The following is a 19,778-nucleotide window of genomic DNA, read 5'->3' as shown; positions in this document are numbered from 1 at the left end:
AAATCTATTGGTCTTCTGTTCAGTTTTTGTATGTATCTTTTGCCATACAAAGATGTTTACAAAATGTTTAGTGTAAAAAGTGTTTCTTTTACATGTATCCTTCTGGATTCCACATGTTGGTTGAAAAGTCCTTCCTTAAATATATTATATATGCTCCCCTGGTTTTTCTTACAGGGATTATATTATTTTATTTTGGACTATTTTTTCTAATTGGAAATTATTTTTATTTGGAGTTAAAAAAAGATTTGATTTGATTTTCTCCCAGACAGCCAGCAACATTCATTAAAATGTTGATCAGCTTTTTAGAGAGACAACCCAGAACATAACTACACTATACAAAAAAGCCGTAATAATATAATGTGTAATAAATAATTGTATGTATGTTATTACTTTAACATAGAAGTGCGAAAATAGGAATTGATTGATATTGAATATATTGAAATCATAAAAGTTGTCCTATATTATTTATTCCTTATCACAAAATGCTATTATTTAAACAAAGCAACACTAGGATTAGTTAACTGTCAGAGTAGTAACTGGTAGTAGTACTAAGTAAACAACTCATATGTGTGATAAAATGTAACAATATTTTAGTAAGGTTTCTTTCTGTCCTCTGATAAAATTAATTTTTAACTCTGTATGGGATAATTAAATTTTGTAGACTATATTTAAGACACGTAAATATGAGTTTTTATAAAAGGGGAACAGAAATAAAATAGGACTGATTCAACAGATGTTAATTTTACTTTCTGTTTCCTTTTCCAATAATTGTTCTCTGAACTGCCTGCAACCTGTAGAACATCCTTCTTGTCTTTTATATAGTGATAAAACTGAATATAGTTGAACATAAAATTCACTGTGACTTGAAACTCTGCTTTTATCAAGCCCGCGTAACACTGATTCTGTTATCATTCCTATGTGGTGATGTCAAGCTAACTATACTCAGGAAAAGTAAGCATGAAATACCTACTAGGAGTTTACTTACTAGCAACAGCACATATTTCAACGTGTAAAAATTAGTTGCCAGCTCCTCGAAAAGATACCCATACACTTTGATTCAACAAGCTTGCTTTTAAAGACTTGCTCTCTGTCGATCATAACTCCTGCATCTACAAATTCATCATACAGGCTAAATATGTCTAAATGTCCACGATTTTTAAACACTTGAAGAACACTGCATGTCATCATAGGGTAAAGCTCTCTTTCTTAGGACAACGATTTTAAAACATAGAGGAATCTGAACTTGTGAAATCAGTGCTGGAGTCTAGAGCAGTTACAGTTCTAGTAAAGAAGTTGAGTAAGTAATGTCTAACTCAGCTGTCCTTTTCTGGTGACTTTTTTGGGGAAGGTTCTAGAGTAGTCTTATTTCCAAAAGAATAAAATCTGCTTCTTACTATGAGTTTTTGTCCTAATCTATACATAAAATTGAAAAACTCAGGTGCGTTCAATTCATCCTTTCCTAGGTACCCTATGGTTTCTTCAAAAATCATCAAATCAGTTTGGGAAAATACATATAAAGTTCTGTTTACTGTAATCCTTTTCTCCAGTGTCATCTTCAGTATATCTCCAAATTAAGGAAAAATATTCTTCTTGTCCCACACTTTGAAAATGTGATTTTTGTGGCAGTCCAACATTTTCATTATTCAATAGCTGTCTTTAAGGCATATGTCTAAGGAAGCCATCTTCCATTTCTATTAAATAAAAGCTCTCAATGGCTTCTGCACATTTTGAAGAAACAATGACCAAAAATTTTCATTATGAAAGCTTCAATGTCCTAGGTAAGCAAATCGTGCCCATTTTTTTTTAACGGTGTTGCAAGGTATATAGAACTTTTCGCAGATAAGATCTTTTCACTTTCTTTAATAAGAAGTTTACCACTGAATGGAATTTGCTAAAATTTACATTTGAGATATATACAGAACTTGCAGGTAGATGATTAAAGTCTTCACATTTGGATGAGATATAGTAGACTTTAGTCTCATGCTTTCTGCAGCTTATTAAAACCTTCATAGAAATCAAGATGATTTGACACTACCTTTTAAAAATTAAAGTACCTAAGAGCTAGAGGGATCTTTTTTTTTTTTTTTTTTTTTTTTTTTTTGCCATTATGTGACACATAACTTTACGGTAAAAAACATGATCATTCAGGTAATATCTGAAAGAATCAGCTCTGCTCTGTAGAGAACCAACTTATCTGTTATCAAATTTTCCTCCTTTTGTTTTCCCACAGTACACTTGATTTGAAACCTCAGAATCAGGAAAAGTAGCTTTCCTGAGTTTCCTCAAGCTCTCAGGGGAACAATACAATAAAGTATGTCCGTTCACGTGATATGCCGAAAGTCATTCGGTGGCTGCTGTTTTCAACTGAGCATTGGTGTCTTTGGGGAGACACAGAAACTTTTGATTGATTTAGAAGTATTGCCTGTCTCATCCCCAACTTGTGAAATTCAGTCTCCCTGTTGTGTGCTTTCACATTTCCTTTTCTGCCATACCTCATACCAAATTCTTTTCTGCATATTATGCAGGACGCTGTTTTGGTTATTTACCTCCCTAATTCAGTTCTTTGTGTCCTTCCCTCTATAATAAGACAACATGGTCTTGTAGACTTCTTTTTCATTGATGCCTACGTCAGGCTAGTATTTTTATTTTTATCATTCTGGTTTTCTTCACCTGAACTCTTTTTAAAAAATGATCACAGGATTCACAATGTTAAAAATTAAATTAGCATCATCTTGATAATACCAAGAAGAACAGTCAGTCCACGGGTGAAGGACTGTTAACACTCATGATTACAGTGCACTTAAATTGCACACGTAAGTCTCAGCACTCACAGTGATATATAACAACGGATGAGTCATTATTATGAGCAGCAAGTCACAGTTGCGAACATCCACAGTCAGGGGAGAAGTAGGGACAGCAACTGCAGAAGGCAGATAATCCCTGTTATATTCATAGCTACAAAAATAGTAGCTTTCAACTTCCATCTTTTAAACTACTAAGTTGATTTTGTACCTTCTCCTCAACCTCTGGTACCCAATACCAAAAACCTGGAGTTTTTGTCTCCTAGGATGTCTTCCCTTGATACAACATTTTCATTACCATAACAGAGGCATCTCAGGTGACCTGGGACAGTTGTCACCCTCATTAACTCGTTTGAGCTTGCAGGTCATTTATGAGCACTTTCTTTTTCAATTCTGCTGTTCAGTTTTTTGGTTGAGAAATTGAGGTTTCTTTGCGTGTTTGTAGCCACATAGATTTTTTAGACTGACAGTTGAATCTGGTCAAGTGCTCTTTTTATTTTTCTTTTAAAATTGGAAACTTTCTATCACTACAATCTTGTTTCCCCTGAATGTGTTCTACTTGTTCTGAGTTGTCTTTCCCTAACTGTGGGATTCACAATATAAGTGGTTATTTTTCTTTATCAGCTCAAGGAGACTCAGGTTGGATTGTTGGATTATCCTAGGTATTGGCAGTCTTGCTAATTGCAGAAAGTGAAATGTCGTCTCTCCTCGTAGGCCAGCAATATAGAAGAAAGTGGTTTACACATCTTTCTTCTGAGGCACGTGGAGGAGTCTGTGGGTTCACCAGTCTTCTGTTCTGTCCCAGGCTCCAGGCCTGAAAGATCTCTGCTCACCCACTCAACTCCTTCCTGATCAATTTAAAGGCAACAGAACAGATATATTCATGAGGACAAATATTTAAGAAAGAGAGGCAGGAGGACTTAAGGCCCACAGATCTCTATGAACCAAACGCTCCCCCAAACTTAGTTTCTTCATTGCCTTCACTGGAGGTTCCCCTGGTTTTCTCAGGCACTCGCCCAGCCTGAACGATAGAATTACTAGTTCTTCCCACACACAATTATCCAGAACTCCAAACCTACTGACCTCCTGTCTTCTAGACTCTAGCAACCATTTGTTTCAAGAGAAATTTGTCAGTGATGGGAAGGAAGCTGTGTTTAGTTACCACATTCCCAGAAGGCTTTATAACATTTAAAAAAAATAGTTAGTATTCCAGTAGCCTCAAAAAAGAAAGGCAAAGGAGTTAGAGGTAGACATACTGCTTCCTTTCTAGGTTAAAAAATTTTTGTATAAATAAGCTGATATCTATTTTAAACACCTTCATATCTTTCTTGTGAAAATTTGTGCCATGTGATGACTATTTTGGAACACAAATTCAAATTTCAAAATAATAGCAGATAAACATGGTAGGCCAGCAATTACGGCAGTAAACAAAAGCATACATATTTCAAAAGTCAGTCCTAAACACTAAAATGCAGACTTGAAGATGACTTCTGGATAAATTCAGAAGAATTGATGAATGATGTTAAGTTATTAATTTGCCCAGAGTGGAAAAGGCCATCACCTAGAACCAAATGTCATAAATATTAAAGCTGTCCCATCTTCAGAACTTATGTGGGCAATGAATTATAAGGACCTCTGTAGATCGATTCTGGGTTAATCATAACTCTTTGAGCTTCTAATTCACAATCACTTTATCCTCTACTGACCATTAGTTTAAATTGTAAACAAGTTAGCAACTTAGAGTGCAAGGATAGAATTTATTTCTCCCATATTGTTCTCAGTCCTTTTAATTTTCATTTAGTGAGCAAAAACAGTAAATTCAATCCTGTAGCCTTTGTTTTAATTTTAAAAAGCTCTACTTCTGTTTCAATCCTGAAAATCAGAAATGCTTAAATAGCAATAGTCACAAAGTCAACAGGTTTCAGGGGTCTGGAATCGTAGAAACCAGATGTCCATTCATACCAGTGATTTGAACAAATAAGCAACCTGTTTTTTTAAAAGCTTGACTCATTTATCTTAACAGTGTCATTACACAGCACTAAAGAAGTTGCATTCTTTTCTTTTCAGGCCTCTTGCTACATACTATGTTGCATTATTTTTATTTACATAAATATTATTTCTCAAACTAGATAGGCTGTGTCTTGAAGACAGAGGCTACTATCTTTCACTCGTTTTTGCATTCCTATGGCGAATATCTCCCAGGAATTTATCTTTAATGTAGTGAGAAAAGCATAGAAGGTGGCCTTGAGCTCAAGTTCCAAATCTACCACAAATAATTGCTGTGACTTAGAGTAAGTTCCACTACCCCATCTCAGAATTAGATGTCATAATTACAGCTGCCTCACAGTGTTGTAAAGAACAAGTAGATTTATGTGTAAAGGCATTTTTAAAAGTGAAAAGCACTTTCTAAATGTTAGCTATTATCATGAGGAAGAAATGGAGGACAGAGGGAAGACATTCCTTCTTCAGTAAAGGGAATTCTTATCTTAGTCTTTGGTTTAAATGTCATCTTTCCATAATTATTCCTACTGAATGTCTTTTTAATAAAAAGGGATCATCATCGCTGTCTCTCTGTAGCTATAGATTTAGAGGTGAACTTTTAAGAAATTTGCTAAATTAAAGATTCATGTGAAAAGGAATATGGTTTCCCAATGAAAACGAAAGTCATTGGGATAATCGGTAAGTCTCTTTGCTTGTGGCGTGAACTTCTGCAGTTATCATGGGAGACTGCTGCCTAATGAACTGGAAAGTGCTTTCAGCATTAGGTCATAATGGAGGTGTTGGAACAGGGGCGTCCAAGTCAAGGGCATTCTATAGACGAAGAGAAATATGCCACCATCCATAACGTGGTGAGGAGCACAGGTGTAGGTTTTAAAAATACATTTTCCCATCCTTCACTTTACTTGGCAAGAAATGCAAATATTTGAGAAAACAACATTGACTGTTTATAGTTCTTCACTTGAAAGATGGAAAATTGCAGAAAACTGGAAGGTTAAAAGAGTTTGCATAAACAAGAAGTGGTCACCAAAGGATATCTCTGTTCAATCAGTTAGGCATTAAAGATGAGGAACTTAAATATTTGGTGTTTTCTTGTATAACTATTTCAGTCACCAGAATATTTGAATATTTGTCCTGATTCCCCCAAATGAAAATTAAGTTCCCCTTTCTTTAAACCACTGTAACACTTAAAGCGTCTTTTATGGGACTTTCCATAATATACTTTGTGTTACAGCAATTTAGTGGTTGATTTATCTCCACTTCTGAGTTGTAAGCAGCTTGAGGTCAGGGGCTCCAGTCGTACCTTTATATCCCTTACAGATCCTTTCAGGATCTTAAAATTAATGCACAATGATTGTTCATACAGTGGAATTCAGAGACGGGTTACTATAGAAATATTGTAAGAATGGAACGAAACCTAGCTCCTAGCATTATCTTGGTAGTGAGAAATTCATCACAGCCTGTTGGCATCTGGGCACTATTATGAGGACACAGGTGTTGAGTATCAATTACCACCATGGTCTATCAATCACCACAGCATTCTGAGGACCAGAAATTGATAATATTGGAGGTAGATGCCACTTTGGAATCTTTTCCTTCCTAACAAATGAGTCATAGAGTATGTTTACCTGGAGCCCCTGGATGCACCGTTGCCCTCTGTTTAACCCGTATGAATTATTCTGCTGGCATGGAATTCACTGGTAAATCCATCAGTGGCCCACAAGTCAACTGCTTATCCAAACATGACCTCAACAACAAAGACTAGTTGAAAATTTTTAAGTAATATCCATCACCTAGTCAGATGGATTGAAAATTTCCCAGGCCAAACTCTCAATTATTATTCTGTTGAAGAGTGATTTTAGGTTTTGTTGATGAGGTTTTTTTTAGACAGTTTTAATTTAACGGTTAAAAACCAAAGGACAACGATTGCATGTTTTAGTAGATGAAAAAGGCCAGGGTTATTTTCAAAAGCTACAATAGTTTGAGTTACTATGCAACATTTCATTGGCATTGCTGCAGGCTATAATCATACTGTTTTAATGGTTCTCTTTTTAAAAACGCATTTATAACGCTTTGTAACATTAGAATCTCTAGAAGCACATATATAGTGGCAATGATAATGTTACCATACGTTTAAATCGAGCTCCACAGTTCACAAAGCAGTAACAGCAATGCCAGAACACTTTTCTAATAGCAAAGCAATATGTCCCCAGCAGGTGGGGGCGGCCCTGGATGATTGTAAAGAAGCTGCAAGGGGATCCCGGAGGCCAGCATGGCTGTTTGACAGAAGGAAATAGCAAAAATCAAAGTAGGTTGCTACAGGAGGCTTCAAGGTCACAGCTCTCTCTCTCTTATTGTAGGTGTTGACCCAGGAAGCTTAAAGCAGATATGGAAGTTGGTGATGAAGGGTAGCAGAATTTGCCACCCAAACACCTGTAATGCAGGCATATTGATTATTTTGAGTCATAGGTGCTTAAAAAACAGCAAATGCAGAGAGAGGCTTTCTCTGAACTCTGTCTATTTGCCTAAAGATAAATTCTCCGAAAGGAACTCAGTTGTCATAGATCCTCCTCGGGAGTTTCATCAACCAGGGGATATTGACTCATCACGGAAGAGACTAGAAGTGGACACCACACCCTGACAAACTTGGTCATATACCATCACACACCTATCTCTTCTCCTAAAGCCCGTGCATCTTGGCTAAACATCATTGACTCTCCCCTGTGCAGCCTACATCCTCCCATCCCTTCCCGATTTAATGGTATTTAATCCCGATTTCCAAGCCACTGCTTTGAGTTACTTGCTTTTCCCTGGGTATCTCCCCTGTATACATGAGAGACATTTATATGTGTTGATAAACTTCCACTTGTTTTTTTCTTGTTAATCTAACTTTCATTACAGAGGTCTCAGCTAACAACTCCTCCCCTACAGTAATTAGTGCGAAAGATCAGAGCGAAGAAGGCCCGTGGGATGACTATGTGGTTATGAGTAATCAATGTAAAGGAAACTTAACCAAGGATTTTGCCCTCTCCCACACCAACCCTCCAAGAATCTGTCAATTTTACAATTATATCAAGCCTTATGTATAAAAATGTTCCTGATGATATTACTCATTTTTATCAAAAATTTTTATTTAAAAATTGGTGTGCGTAAGATTGTCAACTTTCAAGATTGTTAAAAATGCATATTCCCAGACCTCAAACACCAGATATTCCAATGTGGTAAGTCTGGGGTTGGGTCTGGAGTTCACGTTTTTAATGCAAGGATTCCTTGGTAATTCTGATGGTGATGATCTTAGCATCAGTTTTGAGAAGCACTGATCCATAGTACTGAACTCAGTGCCTAGGGTACAGCACACACTCCATGAATAGTTTCAGTGAATGATTTCTTTTATCTCTGTTTCAAGATCCCATAGTTTGGTTAGGGTTCACCATCAACAAAAAGATGATAAGTATTCACTAAGCACAGTAAATTGGTCTGGGTGTTTTAGATCATACTTCATGCAAAACTTTTTATTGAGTATATGATATTGACTTGGTCTAAGCAAACATATTTAAAAGACAGTATAGTCATCCTTCAGTATTTGCAGGGGATTAATTCTAGGACCCCCAAAATCCAAGGATGTTCAAGTCCCTTTTATAAATGGTGTAGTATTTGCACATAATCCACACACATTCTCCAATATACTTTAAATCATCTCTAGATTACTTATAATAACCAACACAATATAAATGCCATGTAAATAGTTGCAAATACAATGTAAATGCAGTGTAAACAGTTGCTGGCATACAGCAAATTCAAGTTTTGCTTTTTGGAATTTTCTGGTATTTTATTTTTTGAATATTTTCTATCCATAGTTGATTGAATCCATGGATGCAAAACCCATGGATACAGAGTTGACTGTGGTTAAATGTATCGAGTATTTATATTTCCTTACTTTACTTTTATGTTTAGATATCCTATTCTTTTCCTAATATCAGAAAATACAGTCTTACATGTTCTTCCAGTTTGGTAGATTTTTAAAATTTGGGTTCTTTGTTCATTATAATTAATGTATTACACTATAGGAATTTAGTTTGTGGATGATGTGACATACTGCTGTAATACTGACCTTTTAAAATACTCACTTGTCTTACTATCATTTTGAATATTTTTCTTATTTGCAGCACTGATTTGGATTATGGTCTTTGTAATATAGTCTATGACATTTATATATTTTTATCAGTTCTATGGGCTTTTTTGTCTATTCCACCAATTTTCTATTCTCAAACAAGTGCTAATTTTTTTTGAAGCTTTATAACATGTTTCACTACTTGGTATTCTTAATTTCCAAACTTTTTTTTTTATTTTCAATTTTTTTTTACTATTCTCATATGTTTTCTTCTAAGTAAATATGCAAAGATTTTAATAAATCCTAAAACATTCTTTGGACATTTTCTTTAGATTGCATTAAGTATCAAATAAACTAAGGAAAACTGACATTTCTTTTACAATTCTGACCTATTCTTTTAGGAATATGTTACATCTTATCTAGAAACAAGTTCAAATCTTTTTCAGTCGAATGTTGAAGTTTTCTGTATATAATCTTACTCACTTATGGTTAAATTTATTCCTAGGTATTTATATTTAGTATAAGTGGATATTTTTATTCAAAGTACATATTATCTCCTATTGATGTATTAATAAAAAGCAATTGGTTTATATATTTATGTATAACCAATCTGTATGTTGAAATATTTATTTTTTCTAATATTCTTTCAGTTGATTCTTGTGGGATTCATAAATATGTTATCAAATAATGATAAATTTGTCCTAATAGTGTGAAATCAGATTTTTGCTTCCTGCCTTATTGCATAGGCTAGAATGGTTACAGTCATGTTAAGTTTTAGGGCTGATAGTAGGCATCATTTTCTTGACTTAATGGTGAAGCCATTAGAGTCTCAGTTTCCAATAGGTGTGCTACTTGCTTGAGGTAGTTATTCTATTCTATACCTTATTAAAGAAGAATCTTTTTCTATATACATTACTAGATAAACAGATAGATAATGGTTTTCAATTTTGTCAAATGTATTTTTGGTGTCTGTTGAAAACTATTTAAAAATTTTATAAAGCTTCATTTAGAAGACATATTATCCCAATTACTTTCCTAATATTGAACCAGTGTTGGTTTTCCTGATTTAATAATGCTACATTATTGTTTTAATATACTATTAAAATCAGTTTGCTGATATTTTGGGGAGAACAGGACTCTGAGATTTTGGGATGTTTGTCATATTCTAGTGCTTTCTTTATGCTAGAGAAGTTTTTACTTCTTGAGAAAATATGATTTCTCTTTTTCCAGGAAATTATCAAATTTTGATATTTTAATTTTATTCCTATAGAATCATGCATAGTATGCTTTTGAACCTATTTTTGAATATTTTGTTTCATTTTTTAAACCATCTGTATATTTAACCTTATTGAGATGTAATTGCCAAAAACTTGCATATATTTAAGGTGCACAACTTGATGTTTTGATATAAGTATACATTGTGAAATGATCACCACAAGAGGCTAATTAACATATTCATCATCTCACGTAGTGACCTCTTTTTGTCATAAGAACACTTACGATCTACCCTCTTAGCAAATTTCAGGTTTATAATACTATATTGTTAACTATACTCACCATGCTATATGTTAAATTTTCAGAATTTAGCCATCTTGCATAACTGATGTTTTGTGTCCTTTGACCACCATTTCACCTTTTCTCCCACCTACCACCCCCTGGTAACCACCATTCTACTCTGTGCTTCTATGGGTTTGACTATTTTAGATTTCACGTACAAGTGGGTTCGTGTAGTATTTGTCTTTCTGTGTCTGTCTTATTTCACTTAGTGTGATATCCTGTGGGTTCATCCATGTTGCTGCAAATAGCAGAATTTCCTTCTTGTTTAAGAATGAATAATATTTCATTGTATATCCATTATTCTTTATGGATGTTCTTTCTCCACTCATTTATTGAGGACATTTGTTTCCATATCTTGGCTATTATGAATAATGCTGTGATGACCACGGGAGTGCATATATCTCTTTGAGATACTGATTTCATTTCTTTTGGTTGTACATCCAGAGGCAGGATTGTTGGATCATCTGGTAGTTCTATTTTAAAATTTTTGAGGAACATCTCTAATGGCTATACCAATTTACATTCCTACCAACAGTGTACAAGGATTCCCTTTTCTCCACATCTTCATCGAGACTTATCATTTCATGTCTTTTTGATAATAGCCATGCTAACAAGTTTGAGATATCTCATTATTGTTTTGATTTGCATTTCCCCAACAATTGGTAATACTGAGCACCTTTTCATGTATCTTTTAATCTTCTGTATGCCTTCTTTTGAGAAATGTTTTTTCCCATTTTTAATTAAATTATATGTTTTTGCTATGGAGTTGTATGAGTTCCTTATTTTTTGACATTAACCTCTTATCAGATATATAGTTTTCAGATATTTTCTCGTTCCATAGCTTGCCTTTTCCCTCTGTTGATTATTTTATTTTCTGTGCAGAAGCTTTTTAGTTTGATGCAATCTCATTTGTCTATTTTTGCTTTTGTTTCTTATGCTTTTGATCATGTTCTACCCAAAAATCATTGCCCAGACAAATGTCAAGATGCTTTTCCCCTATATTTCCTTTTAGGAATGGTTTCGGGTCCTATGCTTAAGACGGTAATACCTTTTGAGTTGATTTTTGCATATGGTGTGAGATAGGAATCTAATTTTATCTTCTCCACGTGGATATCCAGTTTTCCCAATGTCATTTATTGAACAAATTATCCTTTCTCCATTGTGTGTTCTGGACGCCCCTTCAGAAGACCCATTGACCATAAATGTATGCATCCCTTTCTGGGATACCTATTTTGCTCCCTTCTATATGATCTGTATGTCTGTTTCTATGCCAGTACCATAGTGATTCAGTTACTCTAGCTTTGTGACATATTTTGAAGTCAGGAAGCAAGATGCCTCCAGCTTTGTTGTTGCTCAAGACTGCTTTGGTTATCTTCGGTCTTTTGTGTTTGCATATGAATTTTAGGATTTTTTTTTCTATTTCTGTAAAGAATGCCACTTGAATTTTGATAGGGATCAAATCTGTATATTTTTTGTGTAGTAAAGACATGTTAACCATATTCTTCCAATCCATGAACATGACATTTCTTTCCATTTTCTTCCATTGTCTTTAATTCCCTTCATTACTATAATTTTCAGTATACAAATATTTCACCTCTTTGGTTAAATTTCTTCCCAAATATTTTATTCTTTCTGTAGTTTTGTAAATAGGATCATTTTCTAAATTTCCCTTTCTGATAGTTCATTGTTTATGTATAGAAATGCCACTGATTTTTATGTTGATTTTGTGTCCTGTAACCTGACTGAATTTGTTTATTAGTTTGGGCATTTCTGTGTATTCTTTAGGATTTTCTACATGTATGATCATGTCATCTGCAAATACAGATAATTTCACTTCTTCCTTTCAAACTTGGTGGGTTTTTTCCCTTGTCTCATTACGCCGGCTAGGAATTCCAGTCCTATATTGAATAGAAGTGGTGAGAATAGACATCCTTCCCTGCCTGTAACCTTTACGGAGCTGAAGCAGAGTTTGCAGAGTAACAGAGCTGCTTCTAAGGACCACAGTTGGCCACCTGGCCACTGGGGTGCAGGCACGCCCTCTGACAACATCCTTCCTCAGTATTGGACTCCATCAGAGTTTTGCAACATGGATCCCAAAGCTCCCACAGAAACACATTTTTACCAAATTGCTTTTTCTATGGGGATATGAAGGTGGCGGACCTCCTAGTCACCCATTCTGCTGACATCAGTCCCTCTCTCTGTATTTGTATATATTTTTTCTTTTCCCTTAATCAAATTTACCAGGAAATTACCTTTCCCTCAAATAAATAAATAAACAAACAAACAAGCAAGCAAACAAATTGAATATTTGATATATTTATTAGTTCTGTTTATTTTATGAATTCCTTAAGTTCTATGTTTATATATAATAATTTTCTTTATTAAGATTGGGGTTTCTTTAAAAATTAAATTTGTGACTTAGGTTATGAGTGATTACTGAGGGAAAAAAAGATAATCACTAAAAGATATTGTAAACAACCCAGAATAAAGTTATGTTTCCTACATGGTGATAGACAAGGTTGTATAATTTTTTTTTCCTCATTGCAATGCCCACCAAGTTCCACTATAGGTCACACTTGGCACAGATTAACTTAGAAGAACATTGGACAAGAAGTGTATCTTTCCAGCAGGGCAGTGTTAGTTATTTCTCTTCAATGTGAGTTGTACTTGCAGAATTCATTTAGGATATAGGTCACAGGCAAGAAGATGATACCCATATCGGGTTGGTGCAAAAGCCTACCTGGCTTAGAAGCCTAATAGTCCAAAGGAGCCGTTATCTCTTGTAACACCTCCAAAAGCACAGTTACCAGGGTCCCCAAAGACACAAGGCCAGTTAGAAGAATTACTGCACTCAGAGAAGCACAAAGCCATGGCTTCCTTTCCTGCGTTTATTGTTCTCCCAGTTCAGATGACATTTACTATAAGCAGTGTGGCTTAGAACATAGTTACCATTCCAACTTGATTACGTTTCCAAGAGAACAGAGCTATAAATTAACCAAAAGCCAAATTTTCATTCAGAATAAGTGTTTAGTTTGAAATATAGGTCCTATTATTTTTTGCACTATTAAATGTATACCAAAGTAACATTTTGTATCCTGTCTACGTGACTTAAAATTCCAACCTTAAATCCTGTGTTCTTCTTTTGTTCTCCACATTTGCACAGGTAAAATATGGAAATTATGCTTTTGTATGGGATGCTGCTGTACTGGAATACGTGGCTATCAATGACCCAGACTGCTCCTTTTACACCGTTGGGAATACCGTTGCTGATCGAGGATATGGAATTGCATTGCAACATGGCAGTCCTTACCGAGATGTTTTTTCGCAAAGGTAAGATTTGTGTGTGATCCAAATAAAGAGAGAGGAAATATAGAAAAAGAAAATCCACTTGCTTACCCTATTTAGCTTATTACATTTTGTTTTCTCTTGAAAAATCACAGTAAACAACAACAAAAAGGAAGTTACAAGTGGCTGTTCAATTATTCATTCGTCCAATTATTCATTTCCTGAAGCATGTACTAGTGTATGATTTTTCCCATAAAAAGGGAAAAGTTGCTGCATATAACTGGCTATTCTAAAAAAAAATTGATAAACAAGAGAAAATTAAAATGTAATTGACTTTAGTCTCTGAATTTTTAGGGACTAAAAATGTCACAGAATTAGCAAAATTGATTCATCTCTAAAAACACCAAAGCGTTAAATAACAGGGCAGGTTAAAGTTTTGAGGCACATACTGATAGGGATGTTTCCATCTTAATTTTATAAAGGAAAAGAGTAAAAATTTTAGAGTCTCTCATTTAGTGCCAAAGTATATGTGAGACTTTCTCACGGAAATTTAGGAAACAGTTTATTAAAAAATTATACTCATTCTCAAATCAGAATTTACCATTATAGATTGTTTAAGAAAGAAGATTTTGAAGTGTATGTTTTAAATTAACAACGTAGGTGAAAGACTTGGGCCTGAAAGGAATTTACAAGATTCCTGCATTTCATTCTGTCTACCACCAAAGAGCTCAGACCTGAGGGAGAGCAATATCTTTCAGGGAGAGATATGTTCCATTCAACACTGATGGTACATTTGATTTATTTTCTAGATATTCTTAAACCTATTTTCTGAACGCTAAACCAGACAAAAGAGAGCAGTTCTGGGTATTACTCTAGGTAGTACTAAGGCCCCAAATTTCAAGCTATTTGAGTTATAATCCTCCAAATTTCAGGATTACAAAAAGCCAGGCATTTTATGTTTAACAAAACAAAACAGAAGGCAGTGGTCCAAATTTATAACTCTTCTATTAGCTAACTAAAAATCTAGCCCTCTCTCCTTATCAGCAAAAGAGGAAGTTAAATTAACTCTAAGCTTCTACATTAATTACCTCTTCTGAGTACCAAACAACCCAAAGCATCAGTGACTTTAAAAAATTAGTTATTTCTCACTCTGGGAACATGAGGACTGTGGTTTGGCTACAAGTTGTAGGTCACCGGCAGTTCCCCGTGCAGCTTCTCATCCCAGGGCCCAGGCCAGAGAAGCGGTCCTGGCGGGGACAAGCCGTTCCCACTTCAGGGAGAACCTGGGAAGGAGGCTGGCAGAAACCTGCAGCACCTCCTGTGCTTCTTGCACGATGTGGCACACATCACCCCTACTCACAGACCACTAGCTAAGCAGAGTTTCATGACCAAGCCCCAGATCAGCAGGGTGGGTGAGTGTACTCCACACAAAGAGGAGAAGGGAGTAAAAAATTATACAAATTATACAATAATACAATCTACCAGTGGTCCCTTCTGGCTCTAATAAAATTCTAAGTGTAAGACAAAACCAAAATATGCATAAATTGGCAAGTAAAGTACTAAGGTATAAATAATGTCAATCCATCAAAACTTATTTATTGATGAATAGATTCTAAGGGAAACAAAGTGGAAAGTCAGTTATGCCACAGGGAATCTACCTGAAAGGCACTTGTGGTTTAGCTGAAGATACAAGACGCATGCATATGGAAGCACGAACAATACCAATATTCCTATAAATGTGCACTGACATTTATTGGGATTGCTTATTTATACCGTGTTAAATTGTGTAGTTGAGATATTGAAGAATTAAATGCCATACAGAATAAAGAGTTAATCAGAGGAAACACGAATGAAAGCTCTTCAGAAAAGGTGAACCTTGAGATTGACCTTGAAGGATTAGTAGAGAATAATTAGACTGAAGGGAAAAAAATAGAGAATTATTAGAGAAACAGAAAGAGAACAGAATAGAAGCGGGAAAGGGTAGAATATGTTGGGGAACAATGAAGACATCAGGTTAATCTGCAAGGCAGTGTGAAGTTTGGAATTCATATTGTAGGCCACAAGCTACTACAAGAACCCATTGTCCTTTCTGGAGCCCAGGAGTAAAATCATGAAGATGGTATTTAAGGGAAAGCTAATCTAGTTTTGATAGCAAATATGGATTTCAGTTGGCAAAGACTAGAACAGACTGGAACGCGTGAGATAATGAAGGCCTGGTCCGGAACTGGGCCAGGGGAGAAGGGGAGGAAAGAATATATAGAAAGATGCTTTTAATCAATGAAGCACATTGTGGTTTTTATGAATTTGGAAGTGAAGATAAAAAGCATCATGGAGTGAAGGGGATGCCTGGGTTTTATGGTACAAGACCAGCAGAAGAGTTTAACGGATCCTTAACATAAACCAGGTTGTCAAGAAAAGGATTGTTTATTGCTTAGTTGCAGTTAGTTGGTTTTTACCTTCGCTACAGGCCTTTTTTTGTTTGTTTCCAGACCTGATTTCTGGGTCTTTTATGGAAAAAAAAATGAAGCCAGTAAAATCAATATACAGGCATAATAGCAATTAAAGAAATATTTAACCAATCAGACCAAGTGTTCCATTTCTGATGATCTCTGTGGTGCTTTAGCTGACAGAGATTTTAATTCTCAGTGAGTATACTTCAGTGAACTGCTAGAAATCAGTATTGTGTTCAGCATTATTTTTCCTTTATTTGATTTGTATTATGGAGACTGACAATTTAAATTGTCCTTTTCTGTCGAGTTCCTTAATAATGACACGCAGCATCCTGGTTCCCCAGACTTCTGGAAGAGAGAGCTGGGAAAGAGACACATCTGGCCAGCATCAATGTGCCAGCCCCCTCTCCCCCCCCCCCCGCCCCAGTGCACACGTGCCACATTCATCTATCTCCCAGGCTCTCTCCCTGAACTCGGGAAATATCTGCATTCCTTCCCTTTTGCTATAGCCATTAGAGAAAGGAGAACTCCTTCTTAGTCACTGATTTTAAAAATTAGGAAGATCATCAAATTTAATAATTGCAGTACACTTTAGAAATTATTATAAATAGCTTTAATATGACAGCTTATCCTGGACCATTGATTAAGCCAGATCACTGATTGCTAATGTGATTATTTTTAATGAAAATGACAGTATTCAGAGTGATTTTTATTAAATAAAGACTAATTACTTCTCAGATGACTATGTGCCTACACCATAACATATAAGATATCAAAACTACTTTAATATATAATAAATATTAATATCTAAAATGAGTATTATATAGTTATGTAGTAACTGCATTTATTATCAGCTATCTGCCCGTACCTTATATGCTTTTACATTTTAGTGACTTCAGAACAATCAGATGAAATGTACGTTTATGTATTACACAGTTGCATACTAGTGCATGATTATTAATCTCCAAGTAAATACACTAAGCAAATGAGCAAGGTTCGTGTTAGGCATCAGAGACCTGGGCTGCCGTGATACACTCGCGTGTACAATTGTATATGAGCTGAGGTGCACAGGAGTGACTTTTAAGGACCAGTAAGTGCTATGGCATGTAAGACTGTCAGTTTGGATAGAAGAGCTTTGTTCCTTTGATCTCTAAAATTGCGAGACACCTTGGCAGAAGTTAAAGTATTTATTTATGTCCCCGGATATGTGGGTCAGAGTGCTGGTGTGGTGGTGACGTTTACAATGAACTCTCTGCCCTATTTGTTCATCTAATGTTTTAGGTGGCCTTTGTCTTGTAATAGTTCTTAGTATAAAAAATTACTTAGTCAAGAGCTGTTACATTAAAGACATTTAAGAATGGAAGAGAACTGAATTTTTCAGAGTAATATCATTATGTTGTTAATAAAATTAATTGCAGTGTTGATCTTAGAACCTTAACTCTTCCAAAGGCTAAAAATACTACTTTAAAAAATACTTATAGGGCATTTAGCACAAGTTCACCTCTGTTCTCAAATCTTAGTGGGTGTCAAGGAATAATTAATTCATGAGTTGAATTTTATGCTTCCTCAGTAAAAGAGTCCCTTTTTGCCTATTGGCTGCTAACCCTAAACCTCGGGGATGGAACCACCTAGTGGCACAAAAACAAGGGTGTATCTCAAAATGCATGGAGACTGACTTTGTTGAATTCGTGGGTAATGGCAGAGATGCATAAACAATATTTCAACCTAATCACAGAAGTTCAGAATTTTTAGAAATTGAATGAACAGTAAGTAGTTCCTTTTTTTTTTTTAACCAGGGAGGGAACTAGTCCAAAGGGGTAAATGACTTGCCCAAGAGTCACAAAAAAGCAATAAAACTGGAAAATTTTCAAAATTTCTAATTCCATGTTTAGTTTTCTGGTCAGCATGCACCCTGTCTTCCCTTATCTTTCTCCTAAAAACTTATAAGAATAATATGAAACATACTGTATAATGCTTACTGTGTGCCAGATCCTAAGTTCTTACAAGTAGCAGCCTATGAGTTTTCTATCTCCTCATTTTATAGACAGAAAAACTGAGACATAATGAGGTAAAGTAATTTCTCCAAGTTCACAAAACTACTGAGTATTAGAGCTGAGATTCAAACCCAGACAGTCTGGCTCCTAAAATTGACATCCCCCTTTAACAAACTGCTTTAAACAAACACTTAGAGCTTGTCTCTCTTTTCTCTCTTGCTCTTCTTCTGTCTCTTAAGGGCACAGAATAGAATTAATCTACTAATTAATAGAATTAATCCTTGATTTATGTTATGTTTTCATTATTGGTCTAAATGGCAATATTTCTTTATTTCATTAGTTTGAAACTCCTTGAATATAGTCTTTTTTTCCCCTCCACTGTTAACTATTGGAATATCTACTACTTTATTTTGTATGTTTACTTGGATTCAGAAAAAGACCATTAAATCTTTTGACCTTCCTCTATCTTAATATGTCTTACCTCTTGGGTCCTGCCTCGTGTTGGTAAGGCCCTTGAGTTCAGGCGTATGTCTGTGATTCCCTAGTGCCTACCTCATGAAAGCACAGAGTCATCATTCAGTAAATATTTGATGAATGAATAAAAGATCTACCTAATTTTATGCTCAAAGATCATCCTACTTACTTATACTCAAAACACTGAATATCTATAAGTTGTACTTGCTTGGTTTTTTTTTTTAAGTTTTCTATCTCCTCTTATAATAATTTTCTGTTTCTCTTGGTTTCTCCAATCTTTCATACAATGATTAATAAAAAACTGAGAAGAAAAACAAAACAAACAGCACGTGTCCACCTTTCTTTCCACTCTGTGCTGTAGGAATTTTTATGCTTTCATTCCCACAAGAAAGATAGAAAATACTCCTTTAACCTAAAAGCACAGAGCCCTAACCTTTTATTTCCCAACAGAATGAGGTACTTTCGCAGTCCTTTGCTCCTTTTTCAGGAATAGAGAAAAAGCAGCCTTTATTGATTGCCTAGTTAGCAGCTCCAAAATCAGCCACCAGCCAACCTAAATCTCTGCACTGGGTTGTCTGGAAGAATCTCCCACACAGGTACTTATAACCAGCAGCTAAACAGTTCATTGCTTTCCATGTAGACATACAAAATATATACAGTCCCTCCACTCTGAGAGCAGGAGTGACAGTACCAAGATACCTATGTAAACAGTAAGCAATACGAGCTTATACGTTAAACTCTATGGTATAGACAATAAATAGAGAAAATGAAACTATTGCTGAATAGGATAGAAAATATTTTATTAGACTTGAGCTGGAAGACATCAAGGGTAAATAGAATTTGCATATGGGGACAGGTACAGGTAAGACACTCAGAGAAACATAAAACCACAAATGAAAATAGTCATTAAGTGTTGAAAGGACAATGAAAAGGAACAACTTGAATGGAGAGTATGCTGACAGGTGGATACAGGTAGAGAAGCTAAAATTGAATGGGATACACCAGAGTGTTGATAGCTGTCGTCTGTTAAGCACATTGTATGCTAAACACTGGATGTGTTTCATATGATGCTTACTACAACTCTGCGAATTGGATATTTATTAATTGC

The 19,778-nt window shown here is 35.3% G+C and overlaps 1 protein-coding gene across 7 annotated transcripts in view; it reads left to right on the top strand.

Annotated features, from left to right (window-relative positions):
- The window catches only part of GRID2 (glutamate ionotropic receptor delta type subunit 2), a 1,297,966-nt gene that overhangs the window by 1,144,509 nt on the left and 133,679 nt on the right, over positions 1-19,778 (top strand). For all 7 annotated transcript variants that reach the window (XM_074343780.1, XM_074343790.1, XM_010953544.3 and 4 more), the window contains one exon: positions 13,631-13,797. In XM_074343780.1, the coding sequence (XP_074199881.1) occupies positions 13,631-13,797 (167 nt within the window). The remainder of the gene's footprint in view (positions 1-13,630; positions 13,798-19,778) is intronic.

The sequence above is a fragment of the Camelus bactrianus genome, chromosome 2, assembly GCF_048773025.1.
Source record: "Camelus bactrianus isolate YW-2024 breed Bactrian camel chromosome 2, ASM4877302v1, whole genome shotgun sequence".
NCBI classification, from domain to species: Eukaryota; Metazoa; Chordata; class Mammalia; order Artiodactyla; family Camelidae; genus Camelus; species Camelus bactrianus.
Note: the sequence above shows the minus strand (reverse complement) of the source record. Positions and strands in the feature narration are given on the sequence as shown.